We start from the raw sequence: 24,906 nt of genomic DNA, 5'->3' as shown, positions 1-24,906 counted from the left end.
AAAAAAAAGTTGGATGGCTACATAGACGATACACAATATTGATTGGTTAGGATAAAAGTGTTGGTTGGTGTATAGGCCTTAATTTCCAAGTAAAAAATGCCAACTTCTTTTTTTCTCATAATCTAGAATGGGATTTGTTAATTTAAAAAATTCTTTATATTTTTAGCATGTTCTGTTTTATTGTCAAATTTTTGTACATCAATATGAATATCAACCAAAATTATAGGACTGAATTAGAATAAGTTCGATAATTGAATTTACGGAATGCATACACATACATAGGACTGAATTAGAATAAGTTCGATAACTGAATTTACGGAATGCATACACATACATATGTAATTGCTTTGATTATCTATACCTTAGTAATCAAACAGAAGCATTTCTATTTTACTGAAATGCTATTAAGGTAGTATGTTCCCAGAGTTTTCTCTCTCTTGGATTATCTCGTACAATAAGATAAGAGGTAAGAAGCAAGAAAAACTGTTTATGTATAGAACCCTTTTCAGTTCCAATGCACGTAATCGACCCACAGAGAAAGAAAGAGTGCAGTGTCCCAGCCCGATCTAACGTAGAGAAAGTAGTTGAACAAACAGAGAAAAGAGCTAATTAATAAACAGAGAAGGAACATACACAGTCTCTATTGACTTTGCTATGTATGATGTTGTTCTACATGCCAATGGTCCTCCAAGTAGATGTCACTCCAATTTAGGCTTGATTGCTGCAGTGAGACGTGACCAGTACGTAGCCTCGTGCACAAACAGAACAAACTTGGAAAATTCGAATCATTGAGTTAATTACAATATGTAAAGATATTTGTGATAAAACGAACAAACAGTACTGAAAATGCCTTCCAGGTAAAACTTGGAAACAAAATTATCCAAAGAGAATGACACTTTCTACATAACTATAAACGCCTCGGATCAGATGAGAACTTGCAGTACTTTACTCAAGCATATACCTAAAGTTTAAGAACATCATTACCACTGCCTCATTCACTTTTGGTTTTGGATTCTGAATTATTGAAACCGATTTTCTTGCTAGATTAGTTACGGGCCATGCAGGATGATATAAATCTAGGTTTTAAATCATTCCATATCAAGGGAACACCGATGATATGTCTCTCCCATTCTCTTTTTGGAGTCTGCTCTAAAATCCACAAGTCGAAGTATCCACTTAATCGTTTGACATAATGTATGACCGCTAATGTCCCCTTCACCCATTGTCCATGGAGATGCATTAAACAATGTGATAATTTCAAAGTTTTCATATTTAACATCAAATGCAGCTATAACATGTTTATGATTTTGATTGCTACTAGAATGATAGATATCTCCACTATGCCTAAATTAAAGTTAAAATATGATAGTTTAGGTGTGGTTTTTACCATTAACTGTATATTATTGTTGGAGAATCAATATATGCAGAGTTCTGTATAAATGTTTTCACCCAAAGCTTGAAAGAACTCTCTCTGCGACACTCATTGGTCTTAACTATTCTGTTAGTCATTTGGTATAAGACTCAAGTTGCAGCAATGACATTCAGCGTTGAGAAAGCTTTTGGTACCATAAGCATAGGGAGACCAATTGTGCAGGAGGAAGATGAGAAATCGCACTAATTTGGTCAAGTATATACCTTCAGTTTAAACACATCATCAACTCTATATTTAACCCATTAATATATTCTCCGACCTTGAGAACAAAGGTTCTTTGAAGAGGAATGCAATAAGGAAATTGGGGCAAAGAAGGAAAAATTTGTAGCCTAACCGTTGTTGCTAGATTGAAATTAAGCAAGCTGAAGTGGTGCTTTCCAGGTTCAGGAAAGTTTGGGAAATGAAAGACTTGGTGTCTACTCCCTGAATGCGTCATTGAACGACAACTGTGGATATCCACAAAATCCACAAGAGAATTAATAGGATTTCATTCATGTTTTTCATTAGTTAACAGTGAAGTTTGACACACTGACATCATCTGGCATTGGTGTACAGGGGAAGTATTTGACGTAATAAAATAGAACATGGTTTTGCAGGCATTAACATCCCTTCAGTACAAGAAGTAGCAAGCATTGAGCTACAAAATAGGAAAAATCTGATATCAACTTCTTTTACTCTTCTACAAGCAGATTTGCACATGGAAATGCTATGATTTCTTCCCTAGCATTAACAATGTATGTCAACATGGGAGTAAAAGGGGCTGCAACCAAATGAGATTGCCTTCGTAGCAGTTCTATCAGCTTGTGTGTGCCAAGCTTGTCGATTTCAGATTCTAATTGTTTGAAGCAATGTCACGTGAATTCAAATTTGCAGCTAAGATGAAACATTATGATTGTGTGGTTGATCTACTGCAGGAAGCGTACGACTTCATATAGAAGATTCCTTTTGAAGCTGATGCTACTGTCTACAAGCTCTGATGGGTGCTTGTAGACTTGGTGGAGCTATTGAGTTGGGAAATGAAGTAGCACAACTATTGCTTGAGTCGCAATAGAATCATTTTGGGTGTTGAGACGGAGAGGTGCGAAAAAGCAATGTTAGATCCTGGAATACACAAGGTTCCAGCCCACAGTTTAGCCTGCATCGTGATGAAGTCATGACTCATCAAATTAAGCGGTTCTGCTGGATTTCTTCCTAAATGTGATATCTCTGCTACGATTTAAACCTTAGTATCCAAAGTTGTTTCTTCAACGTTTCAACTCTATTGTTTTCAAGTTATTATATATTGATCAATATCGAGGAATACTTTTTTAATCTCAAAGTATGCGAGAAATCGGAATACTTTTTATATTTCATGTTACAGTTTAATATGAAATTCTATGGTTTTTCCTCGCAATTGAATAAGCTGAATTTGTTGAAACATATAAAATGTAACAAACACTTGATGAAACAAAACACAAACACTTTAAGAAACATCACAAACTATGAAAGTAAAAGCTTTTATTCACATCCTAGCAATGCAGTAGACTTGAATCCTGCAATTTTAAAAAATAAAGAATTAAAGTTAAAAGCTTTAACGATGAAGGAGGTAGAATATTTATGGATATATAAAATGTAATCTTCTGAAGGATAGAGATTAAGTTGAATACCTGGAGGTTACATACTAATGTCTTTTCTTGTGCTTTTTCATTCTCGTATGAATTTTGTGTTCCAATTCTACATCCATCCTCGAAAACCATGCTGGATATTGAGTTGACAACATTATGTATATTATGGACAGTCCAATAACAAGTCCACAACCGTAACCCATGAGAACCGCCTGCCAACTTATAATTGATGAATCTCCTTCTTCTTCTTCTTGATCTAGCCCAAATGGAGTTGTTGCTTGTGGTACCCCTTCATCACCGCCACAATCTTTTGAGAGTGGCAATCCACGTAACCCATCATTCCCTTGGTATGAACTATTCTCAAACGTATCAAATTGTTCTCCTTTGGGGATGCATCCAACAAGATGATTGTGAGAGAGTTTTAAGACTGCAAGAAATGTGAGGGATGCAAGTTGTTGTGGAATTCCTCCGCTGATTTTGTTTGATGAGAGATCCAATGATTCAAGTACATATAATTGGTGCAGTGATGCTGGTATATCACCTTCCAAGCGATTATGAGATAAGTTCAGCGTGCGAAGCCCAACGAGATCTCCAATAATGCTTGGGATATGACCTTCAAATCTGTTGTTAGAGAGATTTATGATTATGTTTGTAGTCAAAACTCGAGGAAGTTCAAGCTCCAGTCCCTTTGTTGTCACTATCAAGGAATTTGTGTAATAATAAGAATTTATAACACCTACATACTCTCGGGTTCCACTGTTCTCACCAATTAATTTCATGGCTTCAAGATTCTCAAAAAGTCTCACCGGTAAATCTCCACTAAATCTATTGGATGAGAGATCTATGACTATAATTTGAGCAAACAAGTTGTCAGTCCTTGAATCTTTTATAGGGTCATAGATCTTATTTGATCTCAAGTTCAAAATCTTCAAATAAGGTAGGGCTCCCAACCATTTAGGAAATGTGTCTTTCAATTCATTCTTACCTAAATCAAGAACTTCTAAATATTTGCAATTGATCAAAGATTGCGGGAATTTCCCCTCTAGCTTATTCCCGTCAAGTTTAATGACCTCAAGTTCGTTTCCTATACTAAAAGTTGTATTAATTGTCCCAAACATAGTGGGATTGTTCCCTCCAAATTATTGCTGCCCAAATCTAGCATTCATAGTGTTTTCAGATTGCAGATGGTTGAAGCAATCTGTCCACTGAGATTATTGTGTGAAAGGAGAAGATAATATAGATCACGCTGGTTTAAGAGTGACTTTGGAATAGGACCTTGCAGGTGATTTTGTTTTAGAACAACTCGATCCAATGTTTTAGACTTGAACTCCTGAATGTTTCCACTGAAATGGTTATCACTCAAGTCTAACCATTCAAGTGAAGGGAGGGAGAATATCCAGGAAGGTATAGTCCCATTCCAGAGGTTTGATGACAAGTAGAGACGTTGTAGGTTTTGCATACCACTTACATTAGAAGGAATGGGACCAGTTAGGAAATTGAATGAAAAAACTAATGATTCAAGTTGCGTCCATCTGCTAAAGGATAAAAACTCAAGTTGGCCATCAAAGCTGTTATTTCCAAGTGATAACGACCTGAGCTTTCCAAATCTAAAGAAATCAGAAATTGGTCCTTCAAGATGGTTATCAACAAGGAACATTTCCTCTATGTTGGTGAGATTCCATAGAGGTTTAGGAATAGAGCCTGAGAGATTACAAGAAGCTATTCTCAATGTACGCAGTGAAGTTAGATGACCAAATGATTCAGGTATCCTGCCCATAGCATTCACATTACTGAGATTTAACTTCATAAGTGATGCACTGCTATTCCATTTGAATGTGGGAAACCTAACAGTGAGCTGGGGATTGGATGATATATCAAGAGATTCCAAGTTGGAGAGGTGGAAAACTCCTTCGGGCAATATCCCATATATCTGCGTGGTTGAAAGTTCTAGATTTGTTAAATAAGAAGAGAAATTCAGAGGAATGGTGGAAGAGATGTTCACAGGTCTAAGGTGGAGCTCTCTTAATCGGGTCAAGTTCTTAAGGAGCAGTTCAAAATTGTGAGTTTCGAATCTTAATAGACTACTCTGGATACTAAGAACTTGTAATTTAGAAAGACGAGAGATTTCTACTGGGATTAGACCTCTAAAACTTGAATATGACAAATCAAGATGCGTCAAACTAGAAAGCTCACCAAATTTAGGTGAAATGAGCGATTCGGAAAAATCATTATAAGACAAATCAAGCTTTTTGAGTTTGGAGAGTTTAAAGAGGCTACTGTTGGAATGAACTTGCCTTGAAGTTGGCTGCTACTGAGATCAAGCTCAATCACTTGTCCTGTCGTCTCGTCACACTTGACTCCATCCCATGAACAACAATCTGTGCTCCTATTCCATTTAACTGTTTTAGGATAGTAATCACTAGAAGAAGCATCAAGATTTATAGTAAACGTGTTGTTGAATTGAAGAAGAGCAAGGGCTTGATCATTGGTATAGCAGAGAAAACAAGTTGACAGAGAAATGCGTATAGCAGAAACAATGCAAGTTTTGCAATGCCCATTTTCGCGCCTCAAAATATATATAAAAAGTATTAAGTTTTCCAATTCTTGCTTTGTGTCTCTATTCAATAATTTTGATGAGGTTTATATAGCACAATGCAAAAGACAATTTACTAACAAACTTTGTGAACCACCAATGGATGAACCACAAATTAAGCATAGAAAAAAATCTACTACTTGTAACTTTGGAGTGATCAATTCCAAGAAGCATGCAAGGTGTTTGATGAAATTCCTGAACCATGTGTTGTCTCGTATAATGTGATGCTTGGTGCTTGTGGGGAAAATGGGGATATGAGCTTGGGTTTTTGATGTTTTCTCGCATGCCTTATAGAGATGTTTATTCATGGACTAGTATGATTCATGGGTACATGAAGAACGGGTGCTCTGAGGTTGCTGTAGTTTTTTCGAGAATATGATGGTACAACAGGATGTGAAGTGTGGTTTATTGAAGCCAAATGAAGCTACTTTTGTTAGTAGTTTTCTTCTTGCACGTTTTTGGATTTTGGAGTGGCGTTATATCTAGGGAGGCAAGTACATGGTAAGGAATGAGGGGTTGAGTGTCTTCATGACAACTGCGTTGATCGCATTTTATGGGAAGATGGGTTGTTTGGTATATGCTTTGAAGGTATTTAATGTGATGGTTAGCAAGCAGGTTTGCATTGGAATTCTATGATTTCTTTCCTAGCTTTGAATGGTAGGGAGAAGCAAATGGGCTGCAACTAAATGAGTTACCTTCATGGCAGTTCTATCAGCTTGTGTGAGTACCAGGCTTGTCAATTTCGGTTTTCAATTGGTTGAATCAGTGTCATGTGAATTCGGAGTTGTAGCTAAGATGGAACATTATGGCTTCATGAAGAAGATGCCTTTTGAAGCTCATGCTACTGTCTTGGGGCTCTGATGGGTGCATTTAGACTTCATGGAGCCATTGAGTTGGGAAACGGAGTAGCTCAACTATTGCTTAAATCGCAACCGAATCATTCAGGGCGATATGTTCATTCTCAAGCATTTATGCTGGCGCAGAGAGGTGGAATCCCACCGTTTCCTTAAGAAAAGCAATGTTAGATGCTGGAATACAGAAGGTTCCGGCCCACATTTTTATTTAATATAGCTGATAACTGTAGCAGCTTTTATTTGCAAAATTGTCGATGAGCCTGCTTGGTGGTGAAATCTGGACTCATCAAAATCAGCTAAAAGGGTCCTTCATATTGGTTTTGCACAGAGATTGAAGCACTGCTTAAAGAAAGCTGATGTCATAGCTTGACAGATCAAGGAGGATACATTTTTTGTGAAAATGCACAGCAAACCTGGTTCCAAAGTCTGCTTGGCGAGGTAATTCTTTTTGTTTTCTCTTCATTTTTCTGAATCTTTTTATTTACCCTGAGAAGTGATGGAGCGGTTTGCTAGTTAATTAATTNACTTTTACGAAGAGTTGTGACTTTGATGAAAAGTTGCAACTTTTATGAAGAGTTGTGACTTTTATGAAAAGTTGTGACTTTTATGAAAGGTGGTGACCTTTCCGAAAGATTGTGACTTTTTCAAAGGTTTGTGACCTTTGCGGTAAGGCACAATAAGAACCTTTTCACACTACCATTTGTGTTCTATAAATTGAGGGATTTCCTCTCATTTTAAGAACAGAATTTTTCTGAATTTCTTCTACTACTAAATCTAGTATTCAAAGTGTACTTTACTGCCGTTGAGTGGTTCCCTGACACCGTGGTTTTAGGTACCGATACACCGGTGAATAAGATCGTTCTATCCTGGGAGGATATATTCCGTTAACCTCGGGTACTTGAGGGGAATAATTTCCTTAAGGGGACACTGTGCATTCAGTGGGCTCGATTTTTTTTCTTTGAGAAAAATATTTTTATATTGTTTCTAATTAGTTTCTGATTCTATTTTCTCTGCTAGTATTAATTTTCTAGTTTTGAAAATACTCTTTAAACTTTGTTGTTTCTTATCAAGTTTTTTTTAAAGTTTTGTTCTAAGTATCTTAGGAATACAAGATGAACAACAGAAAATACACTCTTCAAAAACATCACAAACTAGGAAAGTAAAAGCTTTTATTTGCATCACACTAATATTTTCTCTTGTGCCTTTTCATTCTCGTAATAATTCTGTGTTCCAATTTTAAGGTTCTGGAACGTGCAATAGCAACATTTGATGTTGAATTTGAAAAAATCAAAATTATTACACTGTGGAATGCATCTCACTAAGTGTACTCTTATGAGTTGATAGAGGTGAATGGTAAATTAGCAGTCATAAATTATGGAGCGGTAAGTGGATACATTGACTATTGGATTTTAAAGGAGACTCCGGAAAGAGAATCATGTGTATTATAGTTGTTATGATATCATCAGAAAGAACTGGAGGAAATTAGGAATCACGCATCCAAGACATTTATAGTTATGTGGAGGCTTTAGATCGCCGCATTCAGTGTTAAGAGTCTCATATACGGATAGTAATTAAGAAGATATATGATTGTGAGTTCCGGTATATGGGATTTGTTAATTTTAAAAAAATCTAGCATGTTCTGTTTTATTGTCAAATATCTATACATCAGTATGAATATGAACCGGAATTATAGGGCTGAATTAGGATCAACCATCACACAAAAAGACCATGTCACCCAGATAAGTCTTGCTACGTTTAACGAACACTTTATGAAACATCACAAACTATGAAACAAAACACAAACACTTTATGAAACATCACAAACTATGCAACAAAACACAAACACTTTATGCAACATCACAAACTATGAAATTAAAAGCTTTTATTCGCATCCCAGCAAAGCAGTGGACTTGAATCCTGCAATTTTCAAAAATGAAGAATTAAAGTTAAAAGCTTTAACGATGAAGGAAGTAGAAAATTTATGGATATATAAAATGTAATCTTCTGAAGGATAGAGCTTAAGTCGAATACCTGGAGGTTACACACTAATGTCTTTTCTTGTGCCTTCTCATTCTCGTAACAATTATATGTTCCAATTCTACATCCATCCTTGAAAACCATGCTGGATATTGAGTTGACAACATTGTGTATATTATGGACAGTCCAATAACAAGTCCACAACGTAACCCATGAGAACCGCCTGCCAACTTATAATTGCTGAATCTCCTTCTTCTTCTTCTTGATCTAGCCCATATGGAGTTATTGCTTGTGGTACCCCTTCATCACCGCCACAATCTTTTGAGAGTGGAAATCCACGTAACCTATCATTCCCTTGGTATGAACTGTTCTCCAACGTATCAAATTGTTTTCCTTTGGGGATGCATCCAACAAGATGATTGTGAGACAGATTTAAGACTTCAAGTGATGTGAGGGATGCAAGTTGTTGTGGAATTTCTCCGCTGATTTTGTTGGATGAGAGATCAAATGATTCAAGTACAGATAATTGGTGCAGTGACACTGGTATATGACCTTCCAAGACATTATGAGATAAGTTAAACTCTGTTGACTTTGCCTACATCGGAGACAATCGTGGAGTCATTTCATTGATTCCTCTGTTTTATAAAGCAGTGTGATGGGATGAGAACGTCTTTAGAGGTTAAAGTTAAACTTGTGCCTTATGTTGTAGATGGACAATCATTTGAACCACAAACAAGTGCACCAAGTAGAATGAAACTTTCTACATAACTATAAACACCTAGGATTGGATGAGAACTCGCAGTACTTTTGTCAAGTATATACCTGAAGTTTAGGCACATCATCACTTCTGCCTCATTCACTTTTGGTTTTGGACGTGGAATTAGTGAAACCGATTTTCCTGCTAGATTAGTTACGGGCCATCAAGGATAATATAAATCTAGGTTTTATATCATTCCATATCAAGGGAACGCCGATGATATGTCTCTCCCATTCTCTTTTTGGAGTCTGCTCTAAAATCCACAAGTCGAAGTATCCACTTCATCATTTCACATAATGTATGACCGCTAATTTTCCCTTCACCTCTATCAAATTGTAATTCTTCACCCATGGTCCATGGAGATGCATTATACAATGTGATAATTTCAAAGTTTTCATATTTAACATCAAATGCAGCTATAACATGTTTATGATTTATGAAGTGAAAGACTTGGTGTCTACTCCCTGAACGCATCAATGTGACAATTGTGGACATATGTAACGTCCGGCAATTTGAAATAACTATGAAGAGGCTTAGAATTGGAAATAGTCATTTTTGGAAGGATTTTAAAATCTGGAAATTTGGTGATGGGAAAAAGTGAGTTTTTGGCCAACTTTGAACAGTCATATCTCCTAGCTCAGGCTGATATAGGTGTAGTTCCAGTCATGTTTGCAAATTCCGTGGAATAAAATTTCCAACTCCGCTGAGTTTGCTCGTTTCCGAGTTCGTATGAGCGAGTTATGCCCTTTGAAAGTTGGGCAGTTGGCTGGGAATCCGTCCGGAAATTGTAAGGGTATTTTGGTCTTTTCCCTAGCCTTGTCTTTGAATATATATTAAGGTGTAAGACTGATTTTTGATCAGTTTTTCCCTTTTTAAAAAGAGTAAGAGTTAGGGTTCTTGAGAGAAAAGGAGAGAAAGGAGAAGAAGAAGCAAACTTCGTAAAGATCGTCGTGGTTTTCTTCAAGGGTGATCCCTATTAAGGTATGTGAGTTCATAGTGTTGGGTTGGTTCTTTCCCCCACATGCCAAGCTCGTTTAATTTCGAGAAAAGATTGAATATGTTTGTTGAAGTTGTTGGTTGTAATTGTTGAAGTTGTAGTTGTGTTGTGTTTAAGTTCTTGTTGGTTTGGTGTATGTTTCAGGTGGTGTTTCTGAGTTGAATCTATTGTATGTTGAGAGGTTCATGACTTTAAGTGTTTGGGGCTGGAAACTTTAAAGTGTAGAAGGTTTAGAGTTGGAGAAAACTAAGGAGAAAAGTTAGTTTTCGGGGAAAAAGGGTAGGGCGTCGCGCCTGTCAGCGCGCCCCAAGAGGGGCTCTGAATTTTCCCCCTTGGGGCGGCGCGCCCATCAGAGTGCCAGCAGGCTTCCTCTGAAGTTTTTGGTCTGGCGCTCTGCGCCTCTCAGAACGCCAAGTTTTCCCATTCCTTTCCCACTTTTTCATACATGTTCCTAGGTATTGTACCTATGTTTCATAGTTGTTTCCAACACTCCAAGGTATGTCTAAACGTCAAGAACTCATCCATAACATGAGATCAAACACCTTGAATTCATAATTCCAATTCAAAGGAGAGTTAGTTTCCAAGTCAAGTGAAGTTAAGAGTTAAGCTCGGGAGTTAAGAAGCAAGTCAAGCAAGTTTTTAAAGTTATTCAAGAGTCTTTATTGAATGTTTTAACTTCATTTTAAGGCTCAAGTTTCAAGTCAAGTAAAGAGTAAAGAGTTTCAAGTTGAGTAAAGAGTTTAAAGTTGAGTTCATTCTCAAAAGTACTAGGGAACTATGTATTCCAAAAGAAGTTTCTAAATGTTTTTACATTTGAGTAAGAAAAGGAACTATGTTTCCAAGAGAGCCTTTGGGCTAGTTTTCAAGAAAATGGAACTTCGTTTCCAAGTGAGCCTTCGGGGTAAGTTTTGAGTAATTATCTCAAATAAAGAAAGATGTGTTTAAAACACTTATGAGCTAAGTATTTTTGGGAGTAGTCTTGAGCACCGAATTGGGGACACGAGTTCATATAAACTCAACTCTCCATAAGAACCATGCGCCAACATGGGAGTTAACGTGTCATACTTTTTAGATGAATCCGTAAAGTTAAGCTAGTGGATTCACTAAGTAAAGTTAGCTTTCTATATCACGGCAAGGTATAGGATGGTCCTTGGGCAACGTGAGGTAAAATGTTGTATCACCACTAGGGCTCATAGTGGTGATTGTTGGTTAAAGAATCTCCCACTAAAGTTATATTACTTTTATATAAGTAAAGTGAGTTGTTATTGTTTTATCTTTAACAAGCTAAGTTGTCTACNGGCTCATAGTGGTGATTGTTGGTTAAAGAATCTCCCACTAAAGTTATATTACTTTTATATAAGTAAAGTGAGTTGTTATTGTTTTATCTTTAACAGCTAAGTTGTCTACACTGTTTTACAAGCTTTATATATTGCATGCGTCTTATTGCTTTATATATTGAGTTCAATTATTCATGAGTTGATCAGAGCCAAGGTAAGAGTTCCATTGTACTCTTTTGCAGCTTAAGTTGTGGTTTAGCTTTCCAGCTCGCATACTTGTACATTCAATGTACTGATGTCAGTTGGCCTGCATCTTATGACGATACAGACACAGGTACCCAGGGTCAGCATTCAGCACGCCATTGATCCAGCTGAGCATTTCAGAGTCAGTGGTGAGCCTCCTTGTGTTCCGGAGGACTCGATTATATTATTCTCTTAGTTTTGTTTTATTAGGATGTTGCAGGGTCTGTCCCAACATCCATCTCAGTGATATAGAGGCTTCATAGACAGTCAGTCAGTTGGTTTTGAGTCTCTCATCTATGTATATATGTCAATATTCTATTTTGAGACTTGAGTTGCCTTTTTGGCCAGATTGTATCAGTTAGGTTGTTTTCTAACCTTGCATTGCATTGAGTTTTCCGCTGAGTTAAGAAAGTCAAGCCAAGGGTTCGCTTGGGGGCCAACAATGGTCTTTGAGTTCCAGCCACGTCTAGGGTGTAGGCTCGGGGCGTGACAACATAATAAGACAGAACAAGGGAAAAGAACACACAACTACTCAAAATAAATATTTGTTTATACTTCTATTGGAATACTAACTAATTGACCGGTACGAGTAAGTATTTACCCTATTTAGTTCTAAAGGTGAGTATCATATAGCCTTGATATCGAGATGCAAGAAACAAAACACAAGAACTGCAAAATTTCTCAATTGGAAAGAGACTAAATATCTACATAACTATAAATATTTCTAACACAACTCTCTTTAGGAAGCCCCTTGATTTCTAATTTTCTCCAACTCTGTCGTGAGACATCATAACAAAGACATAAAGTACCCGACTTTAAGTTCACGGTGAATAAAATCACTCCGTCACAGGACGTGCATGATGATGTGACTTTGGGTTGTATGTCCTTCCACATTGAAGGGAAGTGAATTTTGTCCCACCAGGATGGAGCTGCAGCTGTCATGGTTGGTTTTGCTGGCATTAACATCCCTTCAGTAGCAAGTATTGAACTACAAAATGGGAAAATTCAGTCCACAGATCAGGATCTTTTGCTCTTTTGCTCTTTTGCACCGGAGTGTGTTATGACATCCACAATGTTAGGTCGGTATAGGTGTGTGCAGATAACAATTAAAATTGTATACTTGAAATGTGTAAAAGACTTGACATCATTTGTCTCTTATTACATCTTATATTATTATTTTTACAGCTCAAATCATTAAAACTGATCCAATTATGAAATTAGTTAACAGAGCAGTAGAAAATTCTCTCCGGTGATGACCTTATCTCCGATTTAAACATCGGGAGCGAATCCATCTGCTGAAGGTGTTGATGATGAAACCGTCAAGGTTGTTGATATTGTTGAAATTTCAGGAGCAACCTTCTTTTGACAAGAAGCAGTTTGTTAGGCGGATCCACAATATTAACATGAGGTCATTCTAGTTAATTTTGGATCCGCCTCTGATTAGATACATAAATTATGTAGTATCTAATTCGCAAGGCAAACGTTTAGATAATATAAGTTCTGTAGGAATAAACTATGCCTTTGTAATACATAACTTGTGCCTTGCGTATTTTGTTTCAAAAGGAGCTAGAGCTTGTTCAGATAAACATGTTGCATAAGAAAGAAGCTTATTATCTGTAAAGATGAAAAAATAATAATCAATTTGATCCGAGCTCTGCTATTGAGAATGACTTATTTAATTAGTTTCCTAAGTATTGTGCTTGCTACATGCTCTGTATTTTTAACTACTTGCTGTAACAGAACATCTAGTACTCCTATGAGCTAATCCCTTTACTGGTTTCGAGCATAAGCTCCAGAACACGTCTATTTCCTAGATCTTTATTTTCCTTTAGGCAAGAATCTTTATCTTACTCTTTTACCTGGTTCTAAAAGAGCCTGTCTGTCTCAGAAATTCAGTTCGTTACAAAGAAAATTATTAGTTCAATGTATGAAGGCTAATTCTGATATCAACTTTTTTGCTCTTATTACCTAACTGATTAATTACATAAAATAAGTATACTATAGATAAGTGAAGTAAAGTTTGGTCGACTTGCAACAGAAGAAAACTAATGCTGTCTTTATTTGCTATGATGGTTAACAAGCAGGTTTGCACATGGAAATGCTATGATTTCTTCCCTAGCATTAACGATGTAAGTCAACATGGGAGTAAAAGGGGCTGCAACCAAATGAGTTTTGTCGATTTCGGGTTCCCTTTTGATCTCTTTGCATTCTATGAAATTCTATGGTTATTCCTCGCAACTGAATACGCTGAATTTGTTGAGTCACAACAGAAGAAAGCTGGAACATATAAAATGTAACAGACACTTGACGAAACAGAACAAATTACTTTATGAAACATCACATACTATGAAAGTAAGAGCTTTTATTCGCATCCCAGCAATGCAATGGACTTGAATCCTACTAATTCAAAAATGAAAAATTAAAGTTAAAAGCGTTAAGGATGAAGGAGGTAGAAAATTTGTGGATATATAAAATGTTATCTTCTGAAGGATAGAGATTAAGTTGAATACCTCGAGGTTACACACTATACTAATTTCTTTTCTTGTGCCTTTTCATTCTCTTAAGAATTTTGTGTTCCAATTCTACATCCATCCTCGAAAACCATGCTGGATATTGAGTTGACAGCATTATGCATATTATGGACAGTCCAATAACAAGTCCACAACCGTAACCCATGAGAACCGCCTGCCAATTTATAATTGCTGAATCTCCTTCTTCATCTAGCACAATGGGATTCATCGTTTGTGGTACCCCTACATCACCGCCACAATCTTTTGAGAGTGACAATCCACGTAACCCATCATTTCCTTGGTATGAACTATTCTCAAATGTATCAAATTGTTCCCTCCAAATTATTGCTGCCCAAATCTAGCAGTAACAGTATTGTCAGATTGCAGATGGTTGAAGCGATCTGTCCACTGAGAGTATTGTGTGAAAGGAGAAGGTAATATAGCTCACTCTGGTTTAGGAGTGACTTTGGAATAGGACCTTGCAGCTGATTTTGTTTTAGGGAAACTTGAAACAATGTTTTAGACTTTAACTCGTGAATATTTCCACTGAAATGGTTATCACCCAAGTCTAAATTAAATAGTGAAGGGAGGGAGAATATCCAGGAAGGTTTTGACGACAAGTGGAGTAGTTGTAGGTTTTGCGGACCACTTACATTAGAAGGAATTGGACCAGTTATGGAATTGAATGAAAAATCTACGGCATTAAGTTGCATCCATCTGAAGTCAAGTTGGCAATCGAAGTTGTTATTTCTAAGATATATCAACTTGATCTTTCCAAATCTAAAGAAATCAGAAATGGGTCCTTCAAGATAGTTATAACCAAGGTCCAAACCCTCTATACTCGTGAGATTCCATAGAGGTTTAGGAATGGAACCTGAGAGATTACAAGAAGCTAATATCAACTTTTTAATTTTTCATTCAACTAACTCAAATATCAACTTTCTAATTTTTCATTCAACTAAATACGAGTAAAAAAAAAAGCTCATGTTCATTGCTAATTAATAACCCTATAAAAAAATATTGAAACTCGATAGACTTCATTGGGTTGTCATTGATTTTCTTAAGAAAGAAATCGACGCACTTTCGTCGGTTATTTTTCACACAAAAATATAGGGAAGCACTTAAAAAGAAATTTTTACTTTTTTTTATAAAAAAATCAATGATCATCCGACAATTTTAATTTTTTTACAATAACTAACGGATGAATGTCAATTTTTAAAATGCAAATTGCAGTTAAATAACATATATAGAAATAAAGAAATCATAAAATTAGTATTTTTGTGTTAAATGGTACATAAAAGAAGTAAAGTTGAAGGGTAATCTTTTATTATTTTTTTAAAAAATACTTTTCTTTTTTGTCTTTCACTCTCTTAGAGAAAGTGTGATGCACACACTCTGCCACATCACTAAGAAGTGCCAAAATAGAACATAAAAATTGGAGTTGAAGGGTTAAAATGGAACAAGGTTGAGTTGGAGTGCCAAAATGAAAATTAGGGACAAGTTTAAGGGTCTGCTTATGTGTTTGGCCTTTGTGTAACCATAGGGATATATATGATCAACTTTTATAATGAGGGGTATATAAAATCTAAAATAATAAAGTTGAGGGGTATATAAAATTATCCTTTTCTCTTCTACCAATTTAAGTTTCGAGAGCAAAAAAGAAAAGTTTTGTAAGAGTAGATGTTGATGTTTTGGCCTTGACAAAAACGATTAAGTTGAAAATTCAAAAAAAAAAAAAAACTTATTTAGTTAGGATAAAAGTGTTAAATGGTGTAAAGACCTTGACTTAAAAAGGTAAATAATAAATCTAGTCAAAACCAATTCAAATTTTGGTGGGACTGATTCATTAAGTCCTGATAAACAAATATTGGGAACCACAAATTAAGCAAGGAAAAATCTACCACCGCTAATCAATTCCAAGAAGCTCATTCAGTCAACTTTTGAGTTGTCAATTACGTATCACATTTTCTAGTGAAATTCCATTGAATAATCTTTTTTAGACTATTATGAAAACAATTGTAATAATACAATTTTATTTGATACATTATTAGTTTTAAAACGTCATAATCCCAACTTTCTACAAGTAGTTCAGACCCACATTGTTACGCATTATTAATCTCATTTGTCAAATTTGTACCATCACACATAATGCAGAAAAATTCACATTGAGAATATTATGTCTAACAGTAAGAAATAGTTATTAAATCAATTAAAGTCTTAGAGAAAGAAAAGTGAAGGGAGCTGTGGAACATCACTTAAGTGTCTCTGCGTGACGTCTAGGACACATATTTAAACTTATTAGACTCTGTTAATGCGGGATTACTTTGTGCACCGGATAACCTTTTCTTTTTTAGAGGAGAAACAAAACACTATAAGAATGATAATCGGTGTATAGACTTTGACAAAAAAAAATTGTAACCATCCCAATGTGTGTGAAGGTCATTTAATCTAATAGTAGTCAAGTAAGAAATAATTATTTTATCTATTAAAATTTTTAGAGAAAAAAAGAAGAAGATAAAAAATCTATAAGAGTATTAATTGATGTATAGACTTTGTTAAAAACATCTCAAGTCTAAAATTCAAAAAAGTTTAATCAGTCAAAATAAGATCAGTAATAATTGGTGTATAGACCGTGAGAAAAAAATATTTCAAGTCAAAATTCCGAAACAATAGTGATAGGTTAGGATAAAAGTGTTGGTTGGTGTATAGACCTTTAACTTCCAAGTCAAAAATGCCAATTTTTTTTTTCTTTTATGATAATCTAGAATGGAATTTGATAATTTTAGTGTGTTCTTTTAATTTTGGAGATAAAATAAGAATGCTTCAATGTTATGTTTGTTGGGTGTACAAATAAAGTCCTGCATAAGAAGTTGATAAGTAGAAGATTTGTTAAGAGTAGTGATCTCAAGTCAATGCACAAGTCATTGCACAAGAATGACTTGAGAATATTAGCTTTAACAATTGAGGAAAATTATCTAATCAATCTACATTAGGAAAAGCCACAAATACCCCTTGAATTATGATTGAAATTTAAAGACACGCTTTATATTTACAGGGCTTCTATCACCCCCCACCCCCAACCCCCCAACAAACTTTTTTCCTTTATATTTTTTTGCACCTTATGTGCTGACGTTGAGCCGCAACTCAATTCAATTAGTTGCAGTGTTATACACGCGACACCACATGTATATATGTTTTTAAAAAAAAATATATATTTTTATATTCTTTGCCTAATATATAAAGTAAGTTAATATACATACTATGTTTTTTTTTTCTTTGCCTTGTATTTAAAACTTTTTCAAACACACGCAATTTTTTTTTCTTTTCATTTTTTACCTTCTTTCATTGGTTTCTATTTATTTTATTTTCAATGTCTTTGCTTTGAATTTGATTTCAAATTTAACTCCAAATTTCTGATATTTAATATAAGTTCATTTTGGACATATGTCAAAGACTAAAGGAAATCAAATAAAACATAAGAAGATTAAAGCGTCAAAAATAAATGACACTTTTTTTGAAAAAAAAAATATGTAATTGAGAATAATAGCTTTAACAATAGGAAATAATTATTAATCAATTTAAATTCTTCTCAAAACCACCGTCGAATAGTATTAATTAGTGTATATGCCTTGAAAAAAACTTTTCACACCAAGAAATCAAAAAGAGTTCCATTAGTTAGGATAAAAATACATTGATTGATGTATAGACCTTGACAATAAAATTCTAAGTAAAAAAACCTTTAAAATTCTTGATTGGTTGGGATAAGAGTGTTACTTGGTGTATGGAACTTGACCTAAAGGTAAAGATTCCTAAAACTTTTGATTAGCTCGGATAAGAGTATTTCTTGGTGTATAGACATTGAAAAAACATATCAAGTCAAAAATTATTTTTTATTTGATTAGTTAGAATATATATATATATATATATATATAAGAGTGTTATTTGGTTTATACACTTGATTGAATATTAACTTAACTATGATCAAACTTATATTCTAATAGTACTTCTAATGAATTTACATATTCCCAAATTAATGCACGAGTCATTGCAAAGAAAAGTTCAAATAAAAGCTACGAAAGAAAAATTCTATCACTTATAATGCATTTTGTTTGATATTTTAGTATATATTAGACGAAAATTTCACAATTTTCAAGTCTCTGCAAGTAGTCCTGGTCCAATTATTACACATTATTAGTCTTACCAAAGTATATACAATATTACATAACGTAGTATAATGCATCGTGGAGATTAACTTTAATTTAATGGTAGTCAAGTAGGAAATAATTAGTTAATCAATTAATTTTTTAGAAGAAAAACAAAAAAGAAGAAAAGTCTATAACAGTATATGGTGATGTATGGGCCTTGACAAAACAATTGATTTGAAAATTCAAAAAAAAGTTTGTTTAGTTAAGATAAGAGTGTTAGCTATGTATGCACCTTGACTTGAAAGGTAAAAAAGAAATTCCATAAAAAAATATCACTTCAATTTTTGATGGGACTGATTCATTAAGTCCAGATAGAAAAATACCGTAAACCACCAATAGATGTGATGAATTGAATGTAATTTTAATGAGGTATATTGAGAACTGCAAATTAAGCAAAGAAAAATCTACTATTGTCCCACTAGGACGGGTCATAGAACGACAATTATGGATATCCACAAAATTTGAATCGAATGCAAGAGAATTACAGGGTCTGGAAATGTACACACATTAACGACTTAACAAAAAGCCATGAGAATCTTTCAAACATTATTTCGTGAGGAATTGATACTTTGTTCCGACAAAATTCATCTTCTTACTGGCGGTTAAACTTTTTGTCTCTCCATTTCCTTATAACATTAGAATTAGGATTGTACGTTTTTAATTTGGTTCTTTGTTTTAAAGTCCTAGACACAATATTGCAAGTAATTCTCTTGACTTTTAAAACAAATAATTAGTTTCAAGATTATTTATCTCACCATGTATACTAAAATCACAGATAAGATATCCCTGATAGAGTCCATTTATATAAATTAACAATGGAAAGAGTGTATATAAATAAATAAATAAATGTTGGAATCACTCCTAGAATCAGATACTTGGGCTAATTGGGAGACTAGAATTGTTTATATAAATTAACAATGGAAAGAGTGTATGGATTGGGGTTTTTTCTCTGTATTTGACAAAGCTAACTAATTGGGATTTGTAATTCTCATTCGGATGATCAATTAAATGAGTTAATTGTCTAAAATGAAAGAATCACTATATATTACTTCAAAAATGGATTACGATTTTACCCTTTAGCTTAAAGATTATTCCTTTAACGACTTTCGCGCTAGAGCGCTTAATCAATTTGTTGCTTCTTTCCTAATCTCATCGGCCATAACATGGTCTATCTGGGTTGGTCTAACTCCTTGGCTTGAATATGATTATTATTTCCGGATCACAGTAAGAAAGGATAAACTATATAAAATAAAGACAAAATTAAGCACATTCATTTTCTGTACAAAATTTGGACATTTATTCTTAGTTATTATAATATAACTAACGTTTCCCATCGTATTTCATTATAACAGACTAGAATCATGCAACACACGTTGCTTGTGTGCTTCCTGCTAGCGAGAAAAAAAAAAAGAGCGACAAGGTTCAGTTTAGATTTGATAGTTTACCGCATGGGAGCAGATTCCCCAAAAAATCTGTGCGAATTTTAAAAAGTTGAGTCCTGGAATCATAATTAATAGTCAGTCTTTTCCACTATCCTTATATAAATATACATGTAGAATACATAATGTAATTTATAATGATTTTGTATCCCAACAAAATGAATGTAATGTCTGATATTGAGTGCATATAAGTTGAATATTATATTCTAGATTGATTAAATTAAGGTAACAATCTATATATATATAAAGTTGGATAACAATAGCCTGACGTGGCACCTCTCTTTGGCCAGGATTACCATTTATTTATTTTTATCAATTTTTTTTTAATTCTTTTGATCTCTAATATCTGCCAAAAGAAGAAAAAAAATAATTAAAATATCTTATCTATCTCTCCTCATTATTACTACAATTTACTATTTTTATCTCTCTTCACCTTTACTATAATTAATTACTTATCCTTAAATTCCTCTTTTTACCTTCTATTTTTATAATTTTCTACAAATCCTGATTTATTTATCCTTTTTATTATTATTACTTTTTATTTCTACAATTTTCTAAAAATAAAATATCTTATTTATCTTTCTTTTACTTATTACCATAAACGTTTTATTTACTATAATTAATTACTTTTACTTAAATTCCTTTTTTTACCTTTTTAAAAAAAAATATAATTTTCTAAAAAATCTAATTTATTTATCCTTTTATTATCATAATTTAATATTATACTTTTTATATCTACAACTTTCTAAAAATAAAATATCTTATTTATCTCTATTTTACTTATTACCATAAACGTTTTTTCCCCATTAAATTTGGCTCAATCATTTTCATTTAATCCTTTGCCATACAAATTAGCAGAAAATTTAAAATATTTTTTTATTTCATCCCTAATACTATTAATTAATTAATTTACCTAAGACACTTCCTCTTCCTTCTCTCATATCTCTTCCATTTTATTAAAAAAAATACTTTTGAAATTGGAATAATTTCAATCACATTTATTTTCTATTAATTGAGTTTTACTAATTAATAATTATAATTTCAAATCGGTTACAAACCTTTTTACCTTCCATTCTTCTTTATATTTTCATAAAATTCTCATAATTTTGTAGCTTGTCATTTTTACCAGAAACTCATTTACAAGCTTATTCTTTTTAATTTTACACTTTTTCTTTTGAGTTGCAGAAGCTTGGATTTTCTTGTGACAAGAATGGAGGAAAATGATGTGCTAATTTTTTCGAGGAAGCCATGATTTAAATGTGTATTTGTAACTTCTTTTTCTTTTGTTAGTATATTGTTTATGCTCTCTTATTTTTTCTTTTTCCTTGATTTATTGTGATTTTAACCTTTTAAAGACTTCATGTATTCTATTAGAATATTTCAATATGAATCAAGAATCAAGAATTTAGAATACTTGAAAAAAATCATGAGATAATCAATTTCATTTTTCAAAATGAAGTGTATATGGTGATGGACCTTCACTATTCGAAAAATAAGAATAGCATGATGTAGTTCTAATTTAGATTCCTATAATTTATATTCTTTCTAATGTCATGTTCTAATGACATAATGTAAGTTTTGTAATGGCAATTATGTTAAGTAGGTGCAATTAGTCTAGAGCCTAGGAGATGTATCTGCATAAGAAATTGTGTTTCAAGCATAAAGACGGAGCATATACAACCTCTTCCAAAAGAGTGTGCCAATTAATTCGCTAGGTCATGTTCTTAATTCCTTGCTGTCTTGTTGGAGAAAAGGGATCTTTGAGCAAAGTCCAACATTAAATTATATTATTATTTAAGTCTTTGTAAGATTTTATTTTAATTTTTGAAATTTTAGATCTTATTCTTTTGGAGTTGTTCCCTAATTTAATTAGATGAATAAGTTTATTATTTATATCTCTATAAAGCTATATATAATAATTAAAGTTAGGCATAGACAATAAGATGTGCACTTTTCTATGGCCAATAAATCTATTTATCTTTTTTCTTCTTTATTTGAATTTTGTCTTTTCATATTTTAATTTATTATTGCAATTTTTTTAAAAAAAAGGCAATGGAAAAGTATGAAGGCAATGAAGAGGTGTAAAGGAAAAGAGGATAAGGAAAATAAACATTCACATTTGTTCAATTTGTTAATCAATAGTTTCAATTCACAATATTAAAGACTTCATTTTATCTTTTCTATGATTGATTCTCAATTTTAAGAACTTAAATTAATTTGATATTACTTCTAATCTAATAAATTGGCCTACTATGTTGTTATGAGTTTATCAATTTTTTGGCTAATCTTTTCATATCACATTAATGAAATGACACACCCTTTCATATTGTGTTTTAATGGAGAATAAACGAATTTCTACATACTCCATCATTCACCATATTTTTTTTATTCAAATACTAAAACAAAATGAACTTGCATTATGTTCAAGTGCAATCATGGCTATCATTACTACTCATAGCAAAGCAAACGTAGAAGGGTCGGACATAGGCTTAATTTGTTTGGGTTAATATAGTAAGAGGGTCGGACATGGGTTAAGATAGTTAGAGGATCGGACATCGGTTAAAATTGGGTGATATGTTATTTTTAAAGAAAAACGGGTAATTTTACTTGATTTGGAGTTTTTCATTCAATTGAAGGATACAATTAATAAATTTGTAGATGGCGGAGTTATGGATGGTTACATAGTATAACATAGGGTAAAGTTAGCTATTAAACAAAAGTTGATGAGTATTTTTTACCCTTCTCCCTACAATTAAACCAAAAGATAATGACAAGATTGGACAATATAATTTAGTGGAATATATAATTAATCGGAAAGAAAATTGATTCTAACACATATATCTTAACGCACGCACGAAGCGCGACTACATTCCCTAGTTTTCCATAATTATCATCTTTCACATTTTCAATGTTATCGGTTCGTCCTTTGAGTTTGCATATCTTTTAATTTGCACTTTATATAAGTAAGATACCAAAATGTAAAGTCATTTGGTTCTTTTCCTTTTTCTCCACAACAATCTACTCTTTTTGTTTGTTGTATTTTGCTCACCTCCAGCAAAAATGTTCAAGTAAATATATTTTTTCGATAAAAAAAAAGTGTTTTACTGCTAATTGCTACAATTTAATTGCTTATATATCTATGGTCTAGGTTGGATGTTTTATTGTACGTTATCTAATTAATTTATTTCTACTTTGTTGGTAATCATTTATATTTTCAACATATTTGAGGCAGAAAGAGGTCTCCATGTATATATTTGTAGCTTTACCAGAAATGCTTTTTCCCATTATTTGTTATAAATATTCATGAAACCGTCTACTTTTGTTTATACATATTTTCATCAAGTAACACTTTCTATTTTATTGAACTTTAAGAAATTGTTAGCTTGCTTTAATTTTTACTTATCATTTACTTTATGATATTTGTATTGAACATTTGATAGATGTTAAATGTTAGACATGTTTCATGTTATATATTAAAATACAACTATATTTGTACAATATAAATTTTCTTAATAGAGTATATTGAATTATATTTTGTTAAAGATATTTTGTTATGCTAAAAAAGGGACATAAATAAATAAACAGAAGATATGAAAATTACAATAATGATGAAGTCAGTAATATTGGAACTATTCATTGTGCTCTCTGGTACTCCTTGTTGCACATGGAGTACTCTATATCTTTTTCCGATAGGAAGTTTTGAATTACTCCCTTCGTGCTTCTATATTTGTCTAGTTTGTATTTTGCACTCTCATTACAAAAAATATTAATTAAGTATTTATTTTACCAAATTAATTTTATTAATGTTACTTTGAAAATTTAAATTCGACCACTAATACTCCAATTAACTTAAATAATAATTACTTAATGATAAGGATAAAATTTAAAAATAATTAATATAAGACAATGATAAGATGTAAAATTAATTAATTATGTACACTCTCGATTCTTCAAATTTCTGGTTCTTAATTATTTGCATCTTTTTTTCTCATTCTTTAGTAATTCAAGCATACTGAACAAAAGAGGATTTTTTTTTTTACCATCATTATGTTTTACTTTAATTAAACATAACTAGATTGAGATATACTCATACAAAGTTGTGAAATAAACAACCTCATAAGACAAAAAAACAATCAAATTTAGGACTGAACATAGGAAAAATCAATTTTATCACAAATTCAAGAAAAACGAAAAAAGTGAGTGCAAACATTGCTAAACTAAATAGAGCCACATATCGATTAGAGATAGTTCGTAAATTCAGAACCAATAAAATAGATTAAATGAGAAAATGAGATTTGAATAGAATCAAACTCATCTTCACATAATTTGAGTTCTTTTTAGTACGAGACTTGATGAGCAAAAATAAATTGAATAAAATGAGAAAGTGAATTAGTATCCTCTTCGTCGTGTTTATATTCCTCTTGGACGTTGAGTTATTCACTTAATAATTAGATTGAATGAAGAAGCACAATAGGGTTTCCCTTATTGGTTCGAATGCCTCTTTTTGGACGCCAAGATATTCTCCCAAAAAATTGAATTGAAATGATGAAGTGAATGAGGGTATCTCGTGTTTTATAGTCTACTCTTGGAAACTGAATTATTCCCTTGAAACCTCATTTGTTCAATTTTGGCAATTCAAATTTGCGACTTATCAATAAAGACGAGAAAGACTTCTAAATTTCAACGATATAGACTATTCGAGTTTTAAATCAACTAGTTCCTGGACACGTGTGTTGCACGTGAGTCCTTAGTTACTTATTATAGATCTATTAGAACAAACAATCCAGAATCAAACTTCAACTACTCTCTCTGTATAATATATCATTACCAGTACATAAGTCTCCGTACATAAGTCGATATTATGCCAATCTACGTTGTTCAAATGATGATTTGTTCTTTTTTCTCCTTCGGTACTTTGTTTTTGTTAAGCAAGTTCTTCAAACATGTTGGCTTATCAGGATACTCTATTGGGTGATGAGCTTCTCTCAGATTCGTTGAAATGTTCTCGTGGCTTCCCG

At 33.1% G+C, this 24,906-nt stretch overlaps 3 protein-coding genes and 2 pseudogenes across 3 annotated transcripts in view; 1 reads left to right on the top strand and 4 right to left on the bottom strand.

Moving 5' to 3' along the window:
- LOC125870857 (receptor-like protein Cf-9 homolog) overlaps positions 1 to 24,906 on the bottom strand; it is a 190,207-nt gene that overhangs the window by 15,765 nt on the left and 149,536 nt on the right. The window lies entirely within an intron of this gene.
- The window catches only part of LOC125870942 (receptor-like protein Cf-9 homolog), a 244,979-nt gene continuing 222,892 nt past the window's right edge, over positions 2,820 to 24,906 (bottom strand). Inside the window, exon 2 of the mRNA XM_049551510.1 lies at positions 2,820 to 2,964. The gene's annotated coding sequence lies outside the window, so the exon portion shown is untranslated. The remainder of the gene's footprint in view (positions 2,965 to 24,906) is intronic.
- Positions 3,072 to 5,594, bottom strand: LOC125870931 (receptor-like protein Cf-9; annotated as a pseudogene).
- LOC125860519 (putative pentatricopeptide repeat-containing protein At1g10330) lies at positions 5,670 to 14,450 on the top strand (annotated as a pseudogene).
- LOC125860510 (receptor-like protein 9DC1) lies at positions 8,636 to 14,473 on the bottom strand. Its single transcript, XM_049540492.1, has 2 exons — positions 14,321 to 14,473; positions 8,636 to 9,055 (listed from the first exon to the last, which is right to left on the bottom strand). Exons 1-2 carry the CDS (start codon positions 14,471 to 14,473, stop codon positions 8,636 to 8,638), a joined length of 573 nt encoding a protein of 190 aa, XP_049396449.1.

Source organism: Solanum stenotomum, chromosome 1 (assembly GCF_019186545.1).
Source record: "Solanum stenotomum isolate F172 chromosome 1, ASM1918654v1, whole genome shotgun sequence".
Lineage (NCBI taxonomy): Eukaryota > Viridiplantae > Streptophyta > Magnoliopsida > Solanales > Solanaceae > Solanum > Solanum stenotomum.
The sequence above is the reverse complement of the archived record's forward strand: the minus strand, read 5'-3'. Positions and strand labels throughout refer to the sequence as shown.

What these genes read in the sequence shown, in the direction of transcription:
- LOC125860510 (XM_049540492.1), bottom strand. Translation starts at nt 14,473, where the DNA reads ATGAATCCCATTGTGCTAGATGAAGAAGGAGATTCAGCAATTATAAAT. An exon ending in CATGGTTTTCGAGGATGGAT is followed by an intron (nt 9,056 to 14,320) that starts GTAGAATTGGAA and finishes TCTCCGATGTAG; the next exon opens with GCAAAGTCAACAGAGTTTAA.